The sequence below is a fragment of the Jaculus jaculus genome, chromosome 19 (assembly GCF_020740685.1).
Source record: "Jaculus jaculus isolate mJacJac1 chromosome 19, mJacJac1.mat.Y.cur, whole genome shotgun sequence".
NCBI lineage: Eukaryota > Metazoa > Chordata > Mammalia > Rodentia > Dipodidae > Jaculus > Jaculus jaculus.
Window position 1 is genome coordinate 21,327,591 of NC_059120.1, and position 23,714 is coordinate 21,351,304.

Sequence of the window (23,714 nt, forward strand, 5' to 3'; positions counted from 1 at the left end):
GGCTTTGCAGGCAAGCACCTTAGCCCCTAAACCATCTCTCCAGCCCAGAGTCCACTTCTTAAAGGTTGTACCACCTCCAAACATCACACTGAGGTTTGCCCATGGGGCACACTCAAACCTCATCCAACCCATAACTGACCATTAAAACGATTACAAGTTGGGCATAGTGGTACATCCCTTTAATTCCAGAGCTTTGGAGAAAGAGGAAGGAGGATCTCTGTGGATACGAGGCCACCCTGAGACTACATAGTGAATTCCAGGTCAGCCTGGGCTACAGTGAGAACTTACTTCAAACAAACAAAAAATATATATATTACTATAGAGTCTCAGGGTGGCCTCGAACTCACAGCGATCCTCCTACATCTGCCTCCCAGTGCTGGGATTAAAGGTGTGTGCCACCACGCCCGGCTCAGAAGCTATGTTTTTATTGCACATTTATTACATGTCAAGTATAAGACTAAACAGTTCAGGGTTGGAGAGATGGCTCAACAGTTAAGGTGCTTGCCTGTAAAGCCTAACAACCTGGGTGTGAGTCCCCAGTACCCACGTTAGGCCAGATACATAAAATGGCACATGCATGTGGAGTCCATTTGCAGTGGCTGTAGGCCCTGGCACAGCCATTCTCTCTTTCTCTTCTATTTCTCTCTGCTGGCAAATAAATAAAGATTATTTTTTCTTTTTTCTTTATATTTATTTATTTATTTTTATTAAAAAATTTTTTTTGGTTATTCGGAGGTAGGGTCTCACTCTAGCTCAGGCTTACCTGGAATACACTGTGTAGTCTCATGCTGGCCTTGAAATCATGGCGATCCTCCCGAGTGCTGGGATTAAAGGTGTGTACTACCACACAAAGACTAGCCAGTCGTGGAGGCAGAGATAGGAGGATCACTGTGAGTTTGAGGCCACCCTGAGATTATATAGTGAATTCCAGGTCAGCCTGGACTAGAGTGAAACCTTACCTTGAAAAAAAAAAAAAAAGAAAGACTAAGCAGTTCTAATGAGGTATATTATTTAACACTTATGACAACTCCAAGAAGTAGGATAGAGAGATCGGATTGTATAGGTTGATAAAATAAGATTACAGCAGGTTAGCAGTTTGCTTAAAGTCTCAAGACTGGTGAGCCATTGACTTAAGACTGGAACTTGAATCTGAAAAGCTTATATTCAAGGAAATCCCTTTGATCTCTGATGGATCTTCTCTGTTTAGGCCCAAGTCTCTAGTGAAATCATCTCAACTGCCTCAATGCTGAGTCACAAGCCTGCCAGTCAACAGCACAATGACAGCATTCCTCCTTTCTGGCTCCGACTCCAACACCACACAAACTTCCAGAGAAATCAGACTAGACAGATCCCAAAGCAAGGTTAAGCAATGTGAGGAGAGGCAGGTTGGCAAGCCGCAACACTTCCTCGGATTTTAAAGGCAACACCCATAGAGGGAAGTTTCCACTCTCCATGTTGACATTTTATTTTACTTGTTTTGTTTATTTATTTATTTTAGAGTGACAGACAGAGAGAGAAAGAGGCAGAGAGAAAGAGAATGGACACCTCAGGGCCTCTAGCTACTGCAAACGAACTACAGATACATGTGCCACCTTGTACATCTGGCTTACGTGGGTCCTGGGGAACCGAGCCTTGAACTGGGGTCCTTAGGTTTCACAGGCAAGCACTGAACCGCTAAACCATCTCTCCAGCTCACAATGTATTTTTTTTTTAAATGTATTCTTTGCTTTCTTTTTTTAAATATTATTTATTTATTTATTTATTTGAGAGTGACAGAGAGAGAAAGAGGCAGATAGAAGGAGAGAGAGAGAATGGGCGTGCCAGGGCTTCCAGCCTCTGCAAACGAACTCCAGACGCGTGCGCCCCCTTGTGCATCTGGCTAACGTGGGTCCTGGGGAACCGAGCCTTGAACTGGGGTCCTTAGGTTTCACAGGCAAGCACTGAACCGCTAAACCATCTCTCCAGCTCACAATGTATTTTTAAAACATTTTATTTATTCATTTGTGTGTGTGTGAGAGAGAGAGAGAGTGAGAATGGTACATTGCAAATGAAGTCCATATGCATGCATAGGTTTGTGTATCTGACTGTACTGGGGAAATGAACCCCAGGCCAGCAGGTTTTGCAGGCAAGCATCTTTGGTGGTTGAGCCATCTCCCTATCCTACACCTGACATTTTAATCATGAAATCCTACAAGTTACTCTTTGGGGGTCACTTTTTTTTTTTTTTTTGGTTTTTCAAGGTAGGGTCTCACTCTAGCCCAGGCTGACCTGGATTTCACTATGCAGTCTCAGGGTGACCTTGAACTCACGGCGATCCTCCTACATCTGCTTCCCAAGTGCTGGGATTAAAGGCATGCACCGCCACACCCGGCTTGGGCTCACTTATTAATTTCCTCACTATTTAAATCTTTTTTATTATTTTCAGAAGTCCAGTGTACCTCTCATCCCATGCTGTCTCTTTCAGCTTATTTCTCTTCTACAGAAGAAATTCTTTATTCCAAATGATACGGTGGCACATGCCTTCACTTGGGAGACTGAAGCAGGAGGTTCTTGAGTTTGAGGCCAGAATGGGCTTATATATCAAAACCTGTCAAGAAAGAGAGAGAGAGAGAGAAAGAAAGAAAGAAAGGAGGAAAGAAAGAAAGAAAGAAAGAAAGAAAGAAGGAAGGAAGGAAGGAAGGAAGGAAAGAGGGAGGGAGGGAGGGAAGGAAGGAAGAAAAGGAGGGAGAAGCAAAGAGAGAGAGAGATAAAAAGAAAGAAAGTAAGAAAGAAAGAAAGAGAGATAGAAAGGGAGAAAGAAGAGTTGGGCATGGTGGCGCACGCCTTTAATCCCAGCACTTGGGAGACAGAGGTAGGAGGATCGCCGTGAGTTCAAGGCCACCCTGAGACTGCATAGTGAAATCCAGGTCAGCCTGGGCTAGATAGAGTGAGACCCTACCTCAAGACAAGAAAAGAGAGGAGGGAGGACAGAGGGAGGGAAGAGGGAGCTAAGGCTAGGCTTCCACTTGGGAAGATGAGGCAAGAAGGTTGCTTCAAGTGTGAAGCCAGTCTAAGCTACACTATCAGACATTTAATTTTTTTTTTTTATTTATGTTTTGGTTCTTGGAAGTAAGGTCTTGCTTTAGATGAGGCTGACCTGGAATTCACTATGTAGTCTCAGGGTGACTGGACATGAGTTCAAGGCTACCCTGAGACTACATAGTGAATTCCAGGTCTGCCTGGACTACAGTAAAACCCTACCTTGAAAAACTAAAACAAAACAACAACAACAACAACAACAACAAAAGAAACAACCAACCAATAACAAAGCATTTGCTTGCAAGCCTGCTGACCCAAATTCAATCCTTCCCAGTACCCATGTAAAGCATCTATAATCCCAACATTCCTATGACAATGGGAGGCAGATGCAGGAGGTTCTAGAAGCTCACAAGTAGCACTGACAAAAAACAAAACCAAAGAACAACGAAAGCAAGAGAAACCCTGTCTCAAAAGAAGATGGAAGCCTGATATGGTAGTGCACATCTTTTTATAAAAAATTTTTTGTTAATTTTAACTTATTTATTTGAGAGTGACAGACACAGAGAGAAAGAGACAGATAGAGAGAGAGAGAATGGGCATGCCAGGACCTCCAGCCACTGCAAACAAACTCCAGATGCATGTGCCCCCTTGTGTGTCTGGCTATCGTCCTGGGGAATCAAGCCATGAACTGGGGTCCTTAGGCTTCACAGGCAAGCGCTTAACCACTAAGCCATCTCTCCAGGCTGGTAGTGCACATCTTTTTCTGTTTGTTTGTTTGGCGGTGCACATTTTATATTCCAGGGTTTGGGAGGCAGAGGTAGGAGGAATGCCATGAGTTTGAGGTCACCCTGAGACTACATAGTGAATTCCAGGTCAGCCTGGGCCAGAGTAAGATCCTACCTTGAAAAAAAAGGTGGAAGGACAGTCCAAGGTTGTCCTCTGGCCTCCAGGCATGCTCTGTGGCATACAAGTACACATACACACACACACACACACACACACACACACAAATACATTAATAATTACTAGTTTTTGGTGTTATTTGATCTATGCCAAGTATAGTTTATGCATTTCTCCAGACTCCTCCATCAGAGCTCATAGAACCATCCTGAATGAATACATACTCATCTGATGGCTATAATATCAAGTCCAAATGCCATTCAGAGGATTCCTTTAATCACAGACTCCCCAAAATGCTGACGCCATGCAGAACTGCAGGAATAACTTAGAGCCTGTGGCCACCACTCTGAGGTTGTCAGTAACAGATATAATTACACCTTTGTGCTGCAGCATTTCCTTGAAGTGGGATTTGTTTCCATTGCTAATGGGAGATCACTGAGTTGTGTTGCTTTTTCTGAAGAACCTGGGGAGTTTTCATTTGTTTGTCTCAGGTGTTGTCATGTGTCTTCCTGAAGAGGAAGCCAGTCATTGTTGGTGTAACTAAACAAATAGGTTCTCCAAAGGAACTAGAAGGTTTATCATCAATCACACACACACACACACACACACACATATATATGTATATATTTTTTTTTTCAAAATTTTTTATTTATTTGAGAGCGACAGACACAGAGAGAAAGACAGATAGAGGAGAGAGAGAGAATGGGCGCGCCAGGGCTTCCAGCCTCTGCAAACGAACTCCAGACACGTGCGCCCCCTTGTGCATCTGGCTAACGTGGGTCCTGGGGAACCGAGCCTCGAACCGGGGTCCTTAGGCTTCACAGGCAAGCACTTAACCACTAAGCCATCTCTCCAGCCCTATTTTTTTTTTTTTTAAGGTAGGGTCTCGCTCTAGCCCAGGCTGACTTTGGAATTCTCTATGTAGCCACAGAGTGCCCTTGAACTCACAGTGATCCTCCTACCTCTGCCTCTCGAGTGCCACCACAACAGGCTCCAAAATTAATTTTTTTGGCTTTTTTCAGTCATTTTCTTTATAATTTTTATTTATTTATTACAAGTAGAGATGGACCAAGAAAGAGAGAGAGAGAAGAGGAGAGAGAATGGGCCACTAGCCATTGCAAATGAACCCTAGACACATGTGCCACTTTGTGCCACCTGTCCAACATGGGTACTGGGGAATCAAACCCAGATCATTAGGTTTTGTAGGCAAACACCTTAAATGCTGAACTATCTCTCCAGCCATCAGTCATATATTCAAGATAGGGTCTCAGTGTTGCCCAGGCTGACCTGGAATTCACTATGTATTCTCAGGGTGGCCTTGGACTCATGGCGATCCTCCTACCTCTGCATCCCGAGTGCTGGGAGTAAAGGCGTGTGCCACCATGCCTGGCTCTGATCAGTCATATCTTTTTAAGCTTTGAATAACTGACAAAATAAGACCATCCCCACTTTTGTTGATTCCAGGAAAGATGCACACATAGGATTTAAATTACCAGTAGAAAACCAGCTCTTTCTTGTAATTCCACCATTCAGGAAAATGAGACAGGAGGCTACCCTGAGACTACGTAGTGAATTCCAGGTCAGCCTGAGCTAGAGTGAGACCCTACGTCAAAAAACAAAAACAAAACAAAACAACAAAAAAAAGAAATAAATAAAAAGAAAAACCAATAAAAATATTTTGTATGGGCTGGAGAGATGGCTCAGCGGTTAAGCGCTTGCCTGTGAAGCCTAAGGACCCCGGTTCGAGGCTTGGTTCCCCAGGTCCCACGTTAGCCAGATGCACAAGGGGGCGCACGCGTCTGGAGTTCGTTTGCAGAGGCTGGAGGCCCTGGTGCGCCCATTCTCTCTCTCTCTCCCTCTGTCTTTCTCTCTGTGTCTGTCGCTCTCAAATAAATAAATAAATAATTTTTTAAATAAAAAAATATATGTATGCACACCAATTATACCCTTAACATTTTCCAGAGCTTCTCAGTTGGCCTGGCAGCACATCTGGCAATCCCAGCACTCCGGAGGCTGAGAGAGGAGGTTGAGAACTTGAGGCTTGCTTGCCCAGGGTACACATTTGCCTGGGAGGAATGTCTTAGCGTTTCTCCTCTAGAGCTCTGATATAATGCCCATTTCCCTTACTCTATAAAGACTTAAAAATTGAAAGCAGAAATAAATAGCAGCTTAGTTCTGGTTTGCTCCAGTGGCAGGTTTTGTTTTGTTTTGGAGAGGAGGCACTGCCCTGTGTCATTCTGGGTGGAAGCCCTTCTCCCAGCTCTGGCATGAGCAGCCCAAGTCTCAAATTTCTCCTACCAAATTAAAACCAAGGGGCTGGAGGAATGGCATAGCAGTTAAGGTGTTTGCCTGCAAAGCCAAAGGACACAGGTTCAATTCCCCAGGACCCAGTTAGCCAGATGCACAAGGGGACGCATGTCTGGGGTTCCATTGCAGTGGCTAGAGGCCCTGCGCACCCATTCTCTCTCTCTCCCTCTTTCTCTGACAAATAATAAATAAATAAATAATTAATTAAAACCAAGTACACACATTCCCCATGGGCATGCTTATATCATTTGAAAATTCAGACATAGAATTAAGATTAATAATGAGGGCAGACTTCTCTTTTTCTAGCTGGAGCCAGTAAATTCCAGTATTGAAAAAAGTAGGATTTTTTTCCACTTTCCTGAGATCAATTGACTTGACTGAGGTTAAAAAACATCAGAATCTGACTCTGTAGAGGTGAAGAATATTTAGATACCTGCATGTTAACTATTACCTAATGATTCCCAAGCAAGAAGTTCAAAGATCTCATCTGAAGTACTGTGAGGAAATGTTTACGTTTTGTTTTATTTTATCATTTTATTATTTTATTTAATTAATTTTTTTTTTTGTTTTTCAAGGTAGGGCTTCACTCTAGCCCAGGCTGACCTGGAATTCACTATGTAGTCTCAGGGTGGCCTCGAACTCACGGCAATCCTCCTACCTCTGCCTCCTGAGTGCTGGGATTAAAGGCATGCACCTCCATGCCCGGTTTTATTATTTTATTTTATTTTTAATTTAATTTAATATTTTATTTTTTGTTTTATCGAGGTATAGTCTTGCTCTAGCCCTAGCTGACCTGGAACTCACTATGTATGTAATCTCAGGGCAGCCTTGAAGTTTTGGTGACTCTCTTACCTCTGCTTTGGTGTGCCACCATGCTGGGCTAATTACAAATAATTTCAAAAACGTCTCATGCAGGAACTGAGGAAATGGCTTAGCGGTTAAAATATTTGCCTCTGAAGCCGAAGGACCCTGGTTTGATTCCCCAGGATGCTGCAAGCCAGATGCACAAGGGGGCGTATGTGTCTGCAGTTCCAATGCAATAGCTAGAGGCCCTGGTGTGCCTATTCTCTCTATCTGTCCCTTTATCTTCTGTTTTTCTCTCATAAAAAAAAAAAAGTAAAATATTTTGGGGCTGGAGAGATGGCCTGTGAAGCCTAAGGACCCGGGTTCGAGGCTCGATTCCCCACGTTAGCGAGATGCACAAGGGGGCGCACGCGTCTGCAGTTCGTTTGCAGTGGCTGGAAGCCCTGGCGCGCCCACTGTCCTCTCTCTCTCTCCCTCTCTGCCTTTACTCTCTCTGTTAGTCACTGTCAAAAAGAAAAAAAAAAGGAGGGGGGTGTCATGCCTTTTAATCCCAGTACTCAGGAGGCTGAAGTAGGAGTGTCACTGGAAGTTCAAGGCCTACCTGGTATTATGGAGTGAGTTCCAGGTCAGTCTGAGCTAGATTGAGACCCTACCTTGAAGAAGACAAAAATAATAAATTAAGAAAAAGAATCCGAAGCCAGGTGGTGGCGCACACCTTTAATCCCAGCACTCGGGAGCCAGAGGTAGGAGGATCGCCGTAAGTTCAAGGCAACCCTGAGACTACCGAGTGACTTCCAGTTCAGCCTGGGCTAGAGTGAGACCCTACTTCGAAAACAACAAAGAAACAAAAACAGAAAAAAATCATATATATTTGCTGTGATAAAGCGCTCTCCAGCAAAATTCTTTAATCCTCCCTACTTCTCGAAGGCGAAGTCCGACTCATTCATCCTCCAGCCAGCAGGTGGCGGCCGACCGCACACCGAGCGTCCAACGCCTTCTCTCTTCCTCACGCAGGTAGCGTAATCGTCAGCGCTACATACTGCGCATGCGCAAGGGCCCCGGCCTTTTCCCCCCTGTAGCGCTGCTCGGCCTGCAGGTCTGTGCGGAGCCCCGGACGCGGGTCTCTATTTCACAGGATGGTGAGTGATCCCCCTCGGTCTCAGGACCGTGGATGCACGAGGGTCCCCTCTCCTGTCGCGAGCGCCCGTCTCGGGCCGATCTTGCGCGTCGCAGGGTTCGGATGGCGATAGATTGCCGGCATTGCCCTTCTGCGGCTGCCGCTCCCAGCGTGGCCTTAATGGCTGCCGCCGCGCGCGCGAGCCGGGGGGAAGGGTGGCCCGGGAAAGATAATCGGCCCGGAGCCCCGCGATGGGAAGCGGGGTGACTTTGGTAGTCAGTTTGTAGGGATGGTGCTGGCTGCGCCTCAGGAACGCCGGCGGGGTAGGCTGCCTGCCTGCATTCGCCCCCAGGCTAGTTGGGGTATGCGGGAGCGGAGGCGGGCGGCCTGGGAGGTCCTCCTCTCGTTACCCGGTCGTGCCCGGCCAATCCCTGCTGGCCGGGGCACAAGGTTTTAAGTCAAAACTGTCGGGGAGGATGGAAGCCTTGGGGTACCTCCAACCCGGAAGGGAACTCCTGTCATTTGGAATCCGGCGACTCCTATCTCCTGTTAGCCCCTGGCCATGGTTTAAAGGGAGGGTTGGGACAGGACCCTAAAAGTGGAGTGTTTTTGCTGGCGCTACTATGCTGCTTTAATGGGAAGACATTGCTGAATGTGCTTTGCTCCCACGATTGTGGCAGGCCGTTTAGGCTTGTAGAAGCACGGAGGAAATGAGAGCTAGATAGCTGAGGCTCGGTTCTCGGAGTGGGGATACTGCGCAGAGCAGTTGACGTTTGCCACCAGTGACTGCTGTGTAGGGCGGTACTTCGCAAAAGATGGGCACAAGGATTGATGCGTACCGATCTGCGAGGACACAAATACAGAAATTGTGAGTGTTTAAAAACTTAAACTACATGTAAAAAGTAGGTTTGTGCCTGCGGAATCTATTGAATAAAAGCCTATGGATTCCTAGGGGTTCAGTCCAGGGCCTCACTTACGCTAGCCAGTCTTTCCACTTGGCAGTCTTGCCACATCCTCCTATGATTAGTATGTATTGTGTTCTATGAAGTTACGTGAAAAATAGAAAAAAAAATCATTGGAATGATTCAGTCAGTCGGTTTTAGGTACAACAAAAGTTGGCAGTTTTATTGGTTTGCTCTTGAAGTCCAAATTTGCTTTGATACATAGTTAACTCGTTCTGAAAGCATACGCTGACTGGGGATGGCACAAGCCTAGCACTGAGGTAGATTTATTGAGTTCCAAGACCAGCCTGGGATACAGCTGTTGTAACAGGCCAGCCTGGGCTAGAGTGAGACCCTGCCTTGAAAGCAAATGTATCTTACAGTAAAGCCAGGCTCATCTGGGTGTCATAGTGAGAACCTGTCTCAAAAAAAGTACAAACTAAAACATTTACCTAACCTCTAATATATACATTTTTTTTCCTTTAAGGGGTTTGTTAAAGTTGTCAAGAATAAGGCCTACTTTAAGAGGTACCAAGTGAAATTTAGAAGGCGACGAGGTATGGATATTTTTCATGTTTTCAGTATTAAAAGCAGTCAGCTTTGTGGAGGACTATCCCTTATATAATCTTTTTTTTTTTTCCCTTGTAGAGGGTAAAACTGACTACTATGCTCGCAAACGCTTGGTGATCCAAGACAAAAATAAGTACAACACACCCAAATACAGGATGATTGTTCGTGTAACTAACAGAGATATCATTTGTCAGGTAAGTTGGTGGATAAAGCCCTTTCTCACTATGGTGGAGAGGATTTTTTCAGAAGTTTATGGTTGAGACTGGGGAATTGGTATTTAAACACCTGGAAAGGTCAGCCATGTTTGAAAATATTGACCCAGTTTAATCTTTCTTGTCTTATCTGCCTTAGCTTTGTGAGTAAGGTGGGAAAATAGAACATTCTTGCCAGAACTAGTTCCTGTAGAGTAGGGTTTTGGTCCTGACTCAGTATCTGGCCTTACATGCCACTTTACTCATTAAAGAGGTGGGTAATGGTTAAGGTAAATAAGACTTGGGGTTCTTGTTGGGCATGGTGGCTCACAGCTGGAATCCCAGGACTACCACCCTGCGCTACATAGGTCCTGTGAGCCTTAGAGAATATGGCAGTTTCTGGTAACTGCGCATTTGTGTGCTGGCCCAGGTGCAAACAAGCCTCTGAGCCACCTTCCCAGTCCTATGACTTCTGGTTTTTGTTTTCTTTCCCCAAGGTGGTTTCTCACTCTAGCCCAGGCTGACCTAGAACTCATGTTGCCCCCAGACTGGCAGTGATTCTTCTACTTAGGCCTCCTGAGTGCTGAGATTAAAGTGCGCCACCACATCCGGCTCCCTGTGATTTATTTGTTTGAGAGACAGAAGGGACTTGCCAGTCTGCCACTTGCCACTGCAAATGAACTCCAGACACATGCCACCTTGTGCATCTGGCTTACATGGGTCCTGGGGAATTGAACCTGGGTCTTTTGTTTTTTGCAGGCAAGTGCCTTAACCACTAAGCTATTTCTCCAACCCTGATTTTTATTTATTTATTTAAATTTTTTTGTTTGTTTATTTGAGAGCGACAGACTGAGAGAAAGGGACAGAGAAAGAGAAAATGGGCACGCCAGGGCCACCAGCCACTGCAAACGAACTCCAGATGCATGCGCCCCCTTGTGCATCTAGCTAACATGGATCCTGGGGAATCAAGCCTCAAACCTGGGTCCTTAGGCTTCACAGGCAAGCGCTTAGCCGCTAAGCCACCTCTCTAGCCCGATTTTTTTTTTAAATCTGACTTATTTTTTTGAGACAGGATTGTGCTATCTAGTTCTGACTGTCCTGGCACTCACTGTAGCTCAGGCCAGCCTTGAAGGCGAGGCAATGCTCCTGCCTCAACCTCTAGAGTGCTGCGGTCACAGGCATGTGCCACCTTGCTTCCTCTGTTTTATTTTATTTATTTATGGTTTTTCGAGGTAAGGTCTCTGGCTTAGGCTGACCTGGAATTCCACTGTGTAGTCTCAGGGTGGCCTTGAACTCACAGTGCTCTTCCTGCCTCTGCTTCTTGAATGCTGGGATTACAGACACATGCTACCACATGTGGGCCTTTTTTTTTTTTTAAGGCATGGTCTCAATCTAGCTCAGACTGATGTGAAATTCACTATGTAGTTTAGAGTGGCCTCAAACTCCCAGAGATCCTCCTTTGCCTCCCAGATTCTGGGATTAAAGGTGTTCACCCCACCTGGCCATTTTATTACTGTTACTTTTAGTTGTTTCTGAGGTAGGGTCTCACTCTAGCTCAGGCTGACCTGGACCTAACTCTGTAGTCCTATGCTGACCTTGAACTGCCTCTGCCTTTTCATGCTGGGATTAAAGGTGTGAATCACCACTCCCAGCATCTCTGACTTTTTGAAGTGCCCCTAATTCAACAGCTAAACTCTTTAGTGTTTTTAGTATTTAGAAGGAGCTGCGGGCAGAATTTATTCCAAATAAGTCCTAACATTCAGTGTCTATTTGGGTACCATTTTAACCTTTTTTTAAAAATTATTTATTTATTTATTTGAGAGCGACAGACACAGAGAGAAAGTCAGATAGAGGGAGAAAGAGAGAATGGGCGCGCCAGGGCTTCCAGCCTCTGCAAACGAACTCCAGACGCGTGCACCCCCTTTTGTGCATCTGCCTAACATGGGACCTGGGGAACCAAGCCTCGAACCGGGGTCCTTAGGCTTCACAGGCAAGCGTTTAACCACTAAGCCATCTCTCCAGCCCCCTTTTTAACCTTTTATATGTGGTAATAATCATATTTAGATGCTTGAGTCTTCCTAATAAATAACTTGATCTGCAGCATAGTTGACTGAGTGGAACATAGTTTAAGTGTTGCAGGTGGATGTCCACTGAGTCCTCATTCACACACCTGTTTTAAAGAAGGCCCTTTGCTGGGCATGGTGGCACATTCCTTTAATCCCAGCACTTGGAAGGCAGAGGTAGGAGGATCACAGTAAATTCGACTCTAGCATGAGAATACAGAGTGAATTCCAGATCAGCGTAGGCTAAAGTGAGACTGTACCTTAAAAAACAAAACAGAAAAAAAAGGAAGGCCCTTAGACAAGCAATAGAGTAGTGAAACAGGTTGTTAACCTGATTTTTCTCTTATTGTAGATTGCTTATGCCCGTATAGAAGGGGATATGATAGTCTGCGCAGCATATGCACACGAACTGCCAAAATATGGTGTGAAAGTTGGCCTAACAAATTATGCTGCGGCTTATTGTACCGGCCTGCTGCTGGCCCGCAGGGTAAGTATAAAATGACCTTGGAGTTGTCTTGAAAATGTGTGAATGTGGGTGAGACTCAGCTATGGCTTTAGGAGAGGACTAACTTGCCATGTGTCTTAAGAGGGAATGTGATTTTATAAATGCAAAGTTTGAGATAGCAGTGCATTTCCAATAATCTGTGGAAGCAGATTTTCCCCCATTGTGAGTGTATCTAAGCAGCTCAGTCTGGCAGAATTCTGTGGTTGTGACAGCCAGATAATACCACCAGTGGACTTACTTGAATCTGGCTAGTGCTATGAAGGAGTCCAGGTTTTAACCTTGAATTTGAAAAGCCACTTGTAGCTAGTTACTTGATTTATATGAATGGTAAAATATGAGAAAATGTGCTCTTTGTTAGGGGAAGGATGGCTATTGAAAGAAAGATTGCTTTTCCATCTGGTTGGCAGCATTTCCTGTATGTACTCTCTGAATGCAGTTGGGAAATAAACCAAATTTCTCCCTACTTTTATATGCATCAGTGTTGCCCCCCCCATCTTCATTGTATAAGCATGTTTAAGTAGGGAACATTCTGATACAGGAGCAGCATTATGCTGAAACCATAGCTGGGTGACTTCCAGCTGAGAAGTGGCCCAAGACTCCTTGAGCTCTACTAGAGCCCATAAATATGCTTGTTCAGCCCTAAAGTTCTATTACAGATTAAGTTAAAACTGATTAACATTCAATACTGTTGAGCTACATAAGACTGAAGAAACATGAAAGTCACTTGAATAAGTACAAAGATCAAATTAAGTTGTTGTAACATGGAATGTTTTAAAGTAGTTGAATACACTGAAACAGGCATTTATAGTGACGTCTTGTTAATAGCTTCTCAATAGGTTTGGCATGGACAAGATCTATGAAGGCCAAGTGGAGGTGACTGGAGATGAATACAATGTGGAGAGCATTGATGGTCAGCCTGGTGCCTTCACGTGCTATTTGGATGCAGGCCTTGCTAGAACTACAACTGGCAATAAAGTTTTTGGGGCCCTAAAGGGAGCTGTGGATGGAGGCTTGTCTATCCCTCACAGGTAATATTACACTTAACTGTTTCTAACTGGTTGGACTATGGAGATCATTGCATGGTAAAAAGTAGCTGTTTATGGGCTGGAGAGATGGCTTAGTAGTTAAGGCATTTACTTGCAAATGCTAAAGACCGGAGTTCTATTTCCCAGTACCCATGTAATGCCAGATGCACAAAGTGGCACATGATCTCGAATTCGTTTGCAGTGGCTGGAGGCCATGGTATGCTCATTCTCTGTCCATCTCTCCTCTCTCTCCCCTTGCAAATAAATAAATAAAAATGTTTTTTAAAAAGTAGCTATTTACGAATACTTGCTTTTTGTTGTTGTTTTTTTTAAGGGTAGAGAGACTTTATTAGATTAAGAGAAGGGAAGAGGAAGAAGTACAGAGATCCCATCATGAGGAAGGCAAGAGGGAGGAGTAAGGATGGGAAGGCTTACCAGAATCTGGAAGTTCAGGAACCAGTAAAGAGCCATTTGCTTTATATTAGGAACTGTGCCAAGGAAAACAGAAAACTGACCAACTCAAGTAAAACTGTACACTCCACCAACTCTTAAATAAAACTCCAGGTAGGGTCTTGTCTTACTGTCACCCAGGCTTACCTGGAGCTCTGCAGTAATCCCGCCACAACCTCCTCAGTACTAAGTTATAAGTGATTTAGCCAAGGTTTTGCAGCTAATAGGTAGAAGGGCTGGCACAAAAAAAAAACTACTTTTTTTTTGAAGTAGGTCTCACTCTAGCCCAGGCTGGCCTGGAACTCACAGCAATCCTCCCACCCCTCCCCAGTGCTAGGATTAAAGACGTGCATTATGCCTGGCTATACTAAATATAGGAGAACTTATGAGAGGTGGCATGTGCTTATGGTCTCAGGATCATATGAGCCCAGGAGTTTGAGACTAGCCTGAGCAATGTAGTTATATCACATCAGAAGAAAAAGGAAATGTGTTTGTGGTATGATTTTTCTTTTGTGGAATTCAGAGATGCACTGCTAATGATGATATCCCACTAACTGAGCAGTCAGTAGTTGGTCCTTCGGTTGCATATGATGCAATCATTGTTTCAAGACGGGACTGATGGCAGCTGTTGAACTGAATTCCTGAGAAGTGATTTGAGTCAGCCTGTATACTAAAATGTTGAAATTTATTTCAGTACCAAACGCTTCCCAGGTTATGATTCTGAGAGTAAGGAGTTCAATGCAGAAGTACACCGCAAGCACATCATGGGTCAGAATGTTGCAGATTACATGCGTTACCTGATGGAAGAAGATGAAGATGCGTACAAGAAACAGTTCTCTCAGTACATAAAGAACAGCGTCACTCCAGACATGGTAAAAATTTTACCTTAAAATGCCTGTATTGGTAATTTATGAAAACAGGTTTGGTTTTGGTGGATTATATTTGTACATGGGCTTTTAAAATATATTTATTTGAGGGGGGAGGAGGCAGAGAGTGGGTACTCCGGAGCCTCATGCCACTGCAGACCTGGAATTAAGTGTCAGGGTGTGGCCTTCCTACCTCTGCCTCCCAAGTGCTGAAATTAACTCCAGACACACCACCTCGTGCATCTGGCTTACATGGGTACTGGCGTATCGAACCTGGGTCCTTAGGCTTCGCAGGCAAACATCTTAATTGCTCAGCTTCATCTGTAGCCCTCACGTAGATTTATTTGAGGTTCTCAGTTGAAAGTTGAATATAGGTGTGAGTATACTCATACCTGTTACGTGAAATTAAGATGCTGGATGAGAGTAGATTAACAAGTTGGGCAAGTTAGTTATACCAGTAATGAGCTGGTATTGTCAGCATATTTTTAGGAATCCTAGATGTGGAGGAAGGCTGGCTTACATGATGCAAGCTGGGTGTGGGAGTGCAAGCTTGTAATTTCACACTTGGGAGGTGGAGGTAGGATGGCTGATCAGGTGTTTTTTTTTGGAGGTAGGGTCTCAAACTGACCTGGAATTCACTATGTAGTCTCCGGGTGGGCTTGAACTTCTACCTCTGCCTGCCTAGTGCTGAAATTGAAGGCGTGTGCCACCATGCCCTGCTTCAGGTTTTGTTTTGTTTTTTTTTTTTAATTTTAATTTTTTGGAGGTAGGGTCTTATTTTAACCCAGGCTGACCTGGAACATACTTTGTAGTCTGGAACTCATGGTGCTGCTCCTACATCAGCCTCCCAAGTTACGTGATTACACACAGCCTTTGCTATTCTTGATGCTTCAGTTTCTGTATGCATGTTGTTCCTGTGGTCATGGTTGTATTTGATGGGATATTTACTATGAACATTTTTATTTTTATTTATTTTTTTTAAGGTGGAGGTCTCAAGTTCAGGTTAACCTGGAATTCACTGTGTAGTCTTAGGGTGACCTTGAACTCACAATAATCCACCTCCCTCTTTCTCCCAAGTGCTGGGATTAAAGGCATGTGCCACCATGCCCGGAATTATTTTCTTCTATTTATTTGAGAGAAAGGCAGAGAGAATGGGTGCGCTAGGGCCTCTCTAGTCACTGCAAATGAACTCCAGATGCATGCATCACTTTGTGCATCTGGCTTAATTGGGTACTGAGGAATTAAACCTTGGTCCTTAGGCTTCACAGGCAAGTGCCCTGCTAAGCCAACTTTCTTGCCTAAAAAATTTTTGTTTTATTTGGATTTTTCAAGGTAGAGTCTCACTGTAGCCCAGGCTGACCTGGAACTTACTAGCATCTTAATGATGCCATGGAAATCATGTTTGCAAAAGTGTCCTAATGGAATTGCAACTCCACTTAAACTCACTTGCAAAAATGAGTTTAATACTGAAGTTTATCAGTCCTAAAGTTGAAATCCCCAGGACTACTTCTGTTAAGGTATTGGAATAACTGAAGACCATAGTACCAGTTTTAAAAATGCAAAAATGAAGTTGGGTGTGGTGGCACATGCCTTTAATTTCAGCACTTGGGAGGCAGAGGTAGGAAGGCCATCCTGACACTTAATTCCAGGTCAGATTGAAGTAAAGTGAGACCCTACCTCGAAAAACAAAAAAAAGGGCACTAACCAAGCATGGTGCTTACACCTTTAATCCCAGCACTCCGCCCTGAGAGTACATAGTGAATTCCATGTCAACCTGAGCTAGACTGAGACCCTACCTTGAAAAAAAAATGTAGGACATGACCTGCATTATTATAAAACTTTTGATAACTGTAAAAGTGTGTTGAGATCAAATTGCTTTCTGTGATTTTATGCTTTGGACAGTCTTAGACTACATAGCTTGAATTTATGAGTGAGAAAACCATTAGTGGGGTTTTTATATTTTTATATTTATTTGCATAATTGCAAGCAGAGAAAGATGGAAGGTAGAGAATGGGCATGCCAGGGCCTCCAGTCGCTGCAACGAACTCTAGATGCCTGTGCCACCATGCCTGCTGGAAGTGATTTTGTTTGTTTGGTTTTTCAAGGTAGGTTTTCGCTCTGGCCCAGGCTGACCTGGAATTCACTATGGAGTCTGAGGGTGGCCTCAAATTCATGGCAATCCTCCTACCTCTGCCTCCCGAGTGCTGGGATTAAAGGCGTGTGCCACCACGCCTGGCTAGGAAGTGATTTTTTTTTAAATTATTTATTTATTTATTTGAGAGCGACAGACACAGAGAGAAAGATAGAGGGAGAGAGAGAGAATGGGCGCGCCAGGGCTTCCAGCCTCTGCAAACGAACTCCAGATGCGTGCGCCCCTTGTGCATCTGGCTAACTGGGACCTGGGGAACCGAGCCTTGAACCGGGGTCCTTAGGCTTCACAGGCAAGTGCTTAACCGCTGAGCCATCTCTCCAGCCCTAGGAAGTGATTTTTTTATTCTTTTTTTTTTATTGACAACTTCCATGATTGTAAAAAATATTCCATGGTAATTCCTTCCCTTCCTCCCCCACTTTCCCCTTTGAAACTCCACTCTCCATCATATCCCTTCCCCCACTCAGTCAGTCTCTTTTTAATTTTGATGTCATCATCTTTTCCTTCTATTACGATGGTCTTGTGTAGGTAGTGTCAGGCACTGTGAGGTCATGGATATCCAGACCATTTTGTGTCTGGAGGAGCGCGTTGTAAGGAGTCCTACCCTTCATTTGGCTCGTACATTCTTTCCGCCACCTCTTCTGCAATGGACTCTGAGCCTTGGAAGGTGTGATAGAGATACTTCAGTGCTAAGCACTCTCCTCTGTCACATCTCAGCACCATCGTGCCTTCTGAGTGCCAAGGTCACTGCCATCTGAAAAGAGAAGCTTCTTAACCAAAAGTGAGAGTAGAGTAGCATTAATATATGGGTATGAGCATTCAGAGAAGTACTTAGTGGGCAATTTGGTGAGTGTAGTATATACAGTTAGCCAGATAGCAGCAGACATTCCACTCCTAGGGCTCATGACTGCTCATGGAGCAGTCCTCCAGTCCAATTAGAGGGCAGTTTGTTTCCCCCATAACAGACGTGCTACCATTGTACCCGTTGGCTCATTTGGCCTGGATGGCCAGATACAAGACTTGCATGTATGATTCCCCCTCCCCCAGGTAGGGTTTCACTCTAGTCTAGGCTGACCTGGAATTCACTCTGTATTCTCAGGGTGTCTGAACTCACAGCAATCCTCCTACCTTGCCTCCCGAGTGCTGGGATTAAAGGCGTGTGACACCACGCCCAGCTAGATTTTTTTTTTTAGCAACTAAATATTTGGCGTTATCTGCATATGTCTGGTTGTATTTAAATTTTTGGAATAAAATAGTTGCCTGAATATTTGCAATTATTAGATTAAGTACCATAGATAGATATAGTAGAATGCAAAAGGAAACTGGTTTTGTTTTTTGTTTTCCAAGGTAGGGTCTCACTCTAGCTCAGGGTGACCTGGAATTCACTATGTAGTCTCATGGTGTCCTTGAACTCTCAGTGATCCTCCTACCTCTGCCTCCTGAGTGCCGGGATTAAAGGTGTGTGCCACCTGAAACTACTTTTTTGAGGCAGTATCTCAGTGTTTACAACTTTTTCCATCATTGTATAGGCCTGTGGTCAAATGCCTAGCTGAATTTTAGCATTTAAAAGGGTTGTAGGGTGTGGCTGGGAAAAGGGCTCAATGGGTAAAGAACCCACTCCATAAACGTGAAGACCTGTATTTGGGTTCCCGCACTACTGGTGTAAGGCGTGGTCCTGGGTGTGGGGAGGTGGTGACAAGTGGATCTGCATGGTTTGCTGGCAGCCTAACTAGTCTAGCTGAATTGATGAGCTCTAAGTTGAGTGAGAAACCCTCTGTCAAAAAATGAGGTAGAGGGTCTGGAGAGATGGCTCAGTGTTAGAGGGTGCTTGCTTGCAAAGCCTGATTGCCCCAGGTTTAATTCTCCACATGTGGTGGCACATGCCTTTAATCCCAACACTCTGGAAGCAGAGGTAGGAGGATCACTCACTGAGTGCAAGACCATCCTGAGACTACATAGTGAATTCAGGTCAGCCTGGGCTAGAGCAAGACTACTGCAATAAAAGGGTGAGGGGGCTGGAAAGATTGCTTAGTGGTCAGGGCGCTTCTCTGCAATGCCAGAGGACCCAGGTTTGAGTCCCCAGAACCCATGTAAACCAGATGCACAAGGTGGCAGGCACATGAACCTGGTGTTACCTACAGCAGCTGAAGCCTTAGCATGACTATTCTTTGTCTGCCTCTTTCAAATGAAATTTAAAAATTCAAAAAAAGAAAAGCTGCTTTAGTCCATACCAGCTAGCTGTCTGTGGCTCACCAGAGCTGTAAGGTAGCTTACACCATGAGGTTATAAATGTTTACCAGAGCCCAGCTGGGCTGAGAGGTGGTGAAATACCCCTTGAGCCTCTCCATCCCCTCCTGGCCTCCACATGGCAGGAGCTGTCTGTACTTTCTTCTCTTCTCTAAATCTCTTCATGCTCCTTCCAGGCCCACATAGGCTCTAAGATCATATGGGTGTATCAGCTTTGTATTTTTCTAAAGAAATATAATTTAATAATTAAAAAAGTGCTGGGGTCAGGAGTGGTGGTGCATGCCTTCAATCAAGTCCCAGCATTTATGAGACAGAAGTAGGAGGATTGCTGTGAATTTGAGGCCCTGCCTGGAAATAAATGAAAGAAAAAAATGTGTTGGGAATCGGGTTCAGGTCCCTGATAAGTGCTCACCCATCTTGACATTCTGGTGGGGTTTTTTTGTTTGTTTGTTTGATTTGTTTTTAGCCTGAAATTCATGTGTAGTCTCAGGGTGACCTTGAACTCATGGCTATCCTCCTACCTCTGGGATTAAAAGCTTAAGCACCATATCTGAGCATCTTGATGTTCTTAAAATTTTTAATTATTTGAGGGAGAGAAGGAGAAAATGGGTGCGCCAAGTCTTCTAGCCACTGCAAACAAACTCCAGTTGCATGTGCCCCTTTCTGCATCTGGCTTATGAGGTCCTGGGGAATTGAACCCTGGGTCCTTCGGCTTTGTAGGCAAATACCTCAGCTGCTAAGCTATCTCTCCAGCCTCATCTTGACATTGTTTATGGAGCTGTAATTGTTACTGAGGTTGAGGAAAATATTTATTTTTATTTATATATTTTGAGAAAGAGGCAGTGTGCTTCCTTGTGCATCTGGTTTACTTATGTCCTGGGGAATCAAACAGGTCCTTTGGCAATTGCAGGCAAGTACCTTAACTGCTAAGCCATCTCTCCAGCCCTTTTTTATTATTTTTGGTTTTTCGAAGTAGGGTCTCACTCTAGCTTGGTCTGGCCTGGAATTCACTATGTAGTCTCAGGGTGGCCTTGAACTCACAGTGATCCTTCTACCTCTGTCTCTGCTGGGATTAAAGGTGTGTACCACCATACCTGGTGAGGAATTTTTTTAATGAACTCTGGAACAAAATGACCTGATTTAAAAATATAATTATATGGTGCTTCTAGATTGTCTTAGTTCTAGAAACCTTATATGACCACATGATAGTGAAAAATGGAAGTAGTCTATGATACATTATACTGGGAATTGCTTTGAACAAGTATCAGGTGTAATGATGGAAATGCTAAATCTAGAGATGTGGAATGATAAGAATTGGGTAGTTGGTTGTTGGTCCCTAGTGTCCCATGGTCTCACACTGTTTTGACTCTGCCCAATTTTTGGTTTGTGCCCTTAGTTGAAAGAAAAGAAAATTGAGGTCAGGCAGTATTTAGGATGAGAGCAGTGTTTTTGTTTCTGTGTTTTCTTTCTTTCTCCTTCCTTTCCTTCCTTCCTTCGTTTTTGGGTTTTCAAGGTAGGGTCTCACTCTAGCCCAGGCTGACCTAGAATTCATTATGTAGTCTTATGGTGTCTTTGAACTTACAGTGATCCTCCTACCTCTGCCCCCCAAGTGCTGGGATTAAAGGTGTGCGCCACCACATCTACTTTTTTATTTTTCTAGAATGTACTTAGTGAGGACATATTGTGTGTTAGTACCATTTTTTTTCCCTTAATCCGCTGGGGGCCCTTGATAGGGTTGCTGGTATTCTTCCCTATGGAGTTGTGGTGGTTATTTGTTTTGAAAGCAGCCGTTTGAAAGCAGCCGTTACTGGGCGTGGCAGTGCCTATGGGTATGAGGCCCAATCTGTGGGTTTTACAATCTTTCCTTGCCCTCTTCCGCAAAATTCTGAGAGCAGTGTGTCTCTATAAAAATGAATATTTAGTGCTGGAGATGACTTAGTGTGTTAGGACACTTGCCTGTAAAGCCTAACAACTAGGGCTCAGTTTTCCAGTGCCCACGTAGAACCAGATGTACACAGTGGCACATGGATGGATGTATTTTTCTTTGGAAATAAAATTTTTTTTAAGTTACACAGCCAACCTAGGTATATCCCCACCCTGGGCATTGTGAGTAGGGTCATTTCAAATTGCATAAAATAACAGGGATGTGATCAAAAATTGTAATTTTTAAGTTCATAATCAATACTGAGCTTAGTTCCTTTAGAGAATTAGGCTTAGGAGGACAAAATAGAGCAAATGGTAAAGTACTGTACCTTAAATCATAGGGCATATGAAATGAAACCAAGTGCTGTTTGCTTTCCTTTGTTTCAGATGGAGGAGATGTATAAGAAAGCCCATACTGCTATACGAGAGAATCCAGTCTATGAGAAGAAGCCCAAGAGAGAAGTTAAGAAGAAGAGGTATGTGTTTTCCTGTCGTAGAGTGGTTCCTGGGCTGCCCCATTTCTTGTGGGTCCCCCTCTGTGTAGTTGTGCAAACTCGATCACTAGCTCTGCTTGATGTAGCAGGAGCTAAGGGAACCAGGTTTGCTAAAGTAACTGTGGTGATAGGAACATACTCGCCTCAGAAGCTACTGAGGTGGCCCATTCTATCCTAGAAGTTAAAGTTGTATTTTTTGTTTGTTTTATTTGTGTGTGCTTGTTTGAGTGTGGGCATGTAGGTACCAGGGTCTCTTTTCACTGCAAACAAATGCCAGATGATTAAGCCACTTGTGTGTCTAGCTTTACATGGGTACAAAAGAGGCAGACGGAATGGGTGCACCAGGGCCTCTAACCACTGCAAAGGAACTCCAGATGCATGTGCCACCTTGTGCACCTGGCTTATATAGGTCCTGGGGAATTGAACTTGAGTCTTTAGGCTTTGCAGGCAAGCACCTTAACCACTAAGCCATCTTTCTAGCCTGAGAGTTTTCATTTTCTTTTTTTGTTTGTTTTTCTCATTTTTTAAGGTAGGGTCACAGGATAGCCTCAAACTTAAAGGTGTGAGCCACCAAGCCTGCCCCCTATGGTTTTATTGTATTTTATTTTTTGTTTTGCTTTTGGTTTTGGTTTTTTGAGGTAGGGTCTCAGGGTGGCCTCAAACTCACAGTAGTCCTCCTACCTCTGCCTCCTGAGTGCTGGGATTAAAGGTAGGCACCACTACGCCTGGCTTTATTTTATTCTTAAGTATTTTTGGGGCCTGGCATGGTGTCACATACCCTTAATTCCCAGCAGTTAGAGAATCAGGTAGGAGAATAGCTGTGGAATTGAGGTCAGTCTAAGGTAAAATGAGACCCTACCTGGAATTGTTTTTTTTAAGAGAGAGAATGTGCTGCAGATGAACTCCAGACATGTACCACTTTGTGTACTTGGCTTTTAATGGATGCTGGGGAATCAAACTCAGGCTTTCAGGCTCTGCAAGCAAGTACCTTTAACCACTGGCCCATCTCAAACCAGTTTGACTTGATGTTGTGGCAGTAAGACAGTGCTACTGAAGTTGGCTTTGGGGAAGTTAGCTTAACATACTTAGGTACATGTGTTAGAATTTGAGCCAAATATGACACATGTTGACAATCCCAGGACTTGGAGAAGCTGAGGATTGCCATGACTTTGAGGCCGGCTAGGGCCACATTGTAAGACACTATCTTAGAGTCAGCTGTAGCAACGTACACCTTTAATCACAGCACTTGGGAGGGGGGTAGGATCAATGAGGACAGAGTGGGTTACACCAAGACCCTACCTCAAAAAAGTGAAAAAGGAAAACCTTCTGATTAGTCTTCAAAGACTTTTTTTTTTAAGGCAGAGGTCTCATTTCTAGCTCAGGCTGACCTCGAACTCAAAGCGATCCTCCTATCTCTGCCTCCATAGTGCTGGGTTTAAAGGCACAAACTACAATGCCAGGCCATGGTTTCAAACACACAGTGATTTTCCTACCTTAGTGCTGGTATTAAAGGCATTGGCCTCCCAGCCTTTGTCATTTGTTTGTTTTTCGAGGTAGGGTTTCATTCTAGTCTCAGGCTGGCCTCAAACTCAAAGCGATCCTCCCGAATGCGGGGATTAAAGGCGTGCACCACCACTTCTGGCACCTTTGTCATTTGTAATTGAAAATTTTGTATCCTTTTTCACTATTTTAAGAATCTATTCCTGTCTTCCTCACCCTTACTTTGTTTTCTAGGTGGAATCGTCCCAAAATGTCCCTTGCCCAGAAGAAAGATCGGGTCGCTCAAAAGAAGGCAAGCTTCCTCAGAGCTCAGGAACGGGCTGCTGAGAGCTAAAGGAATTTTCTATGAAGATTTTTTTCATAAAGACAATAAACTTATTGACCAAGCAGCTCTTTTTGTGTGAAGCTGTTATTATGAAACTGTAGGAAATGCCCTGAAGTGTAAAAAGCAGAGGAATTGTCAGGTTTTTTTTTCCATCCAAGAAACAAGTACAGCTTTTTCCATAAACAGCCACCTTACGTGTTGCATCCAGCAGTTCCTGCCTATCTTGGACCTCTGTTCTTGACAGGAATCCATTATCCCTCAAATTATGTTGTACAGCTCTCCCTAAAAATCTGACAAGCAAGAGACCAACAATCACTAA

General features: G+C 44.2%; 1 protein-coding gene and 2 non-coding genes across 4 annotated transcripts; all 3 read left to right on the forward strand.

The window, feature by feature from the left end:
• The first annotated feature begins 8,056 nt into the window (after nt 1-8,056).
• On the forward strand, nt 8,057-23,459 carry Rpl5 (ribosomal protein L5). 2 transcript variants are annotated; one of them, XM_045138095.1, is made up of 8 exons: nt 8,057-8,168; nt 9,575-9,644; nt 9,736-9,851; nt 12,264-12,398; nt 13,242-13,444; nt 14,586-14,763; nt 21,464-21,552; nt 23,305-23,459. In XM_045138095.1, exons 1-8 carry the CDS (start codon nt 8,166-8,168, stop codon nt 23,402-23,404), a joined length of 894 nt encoding a protein of 297 aa, XP_044994030.1. In that variant the 5' UTR covers nt 8,057-8,165; the 3' UTR covers nt 23,405-23,459. The 2 variants fall into 2 exon arrangements, with proteins under 2 accessions (XP_044994030.1, XP_044994031.1); XM_045138096.1 differs by having other exon boundaries at nt 21,467-21,552.
• LOC123456136 lies at nt 14,424-14,517 on the forward strand. The gene has a single exon (XR_006634353.1). It is a non-coding gene; the product is annotated as a small nucleolar RNA SNORD21 (small nucleolar RNA).
• LOC123456138 lies at nt 21,623-21,755 on the forward strand. The gene has a single exon (XR_006634355.1). It is a non-coding gene; the product is annotated as a small nucleolar RNA SNORA66 (small nucleolar RNA).
• Nucleotides 23,460-23,714: the final 255 nt, after the last annotated feature.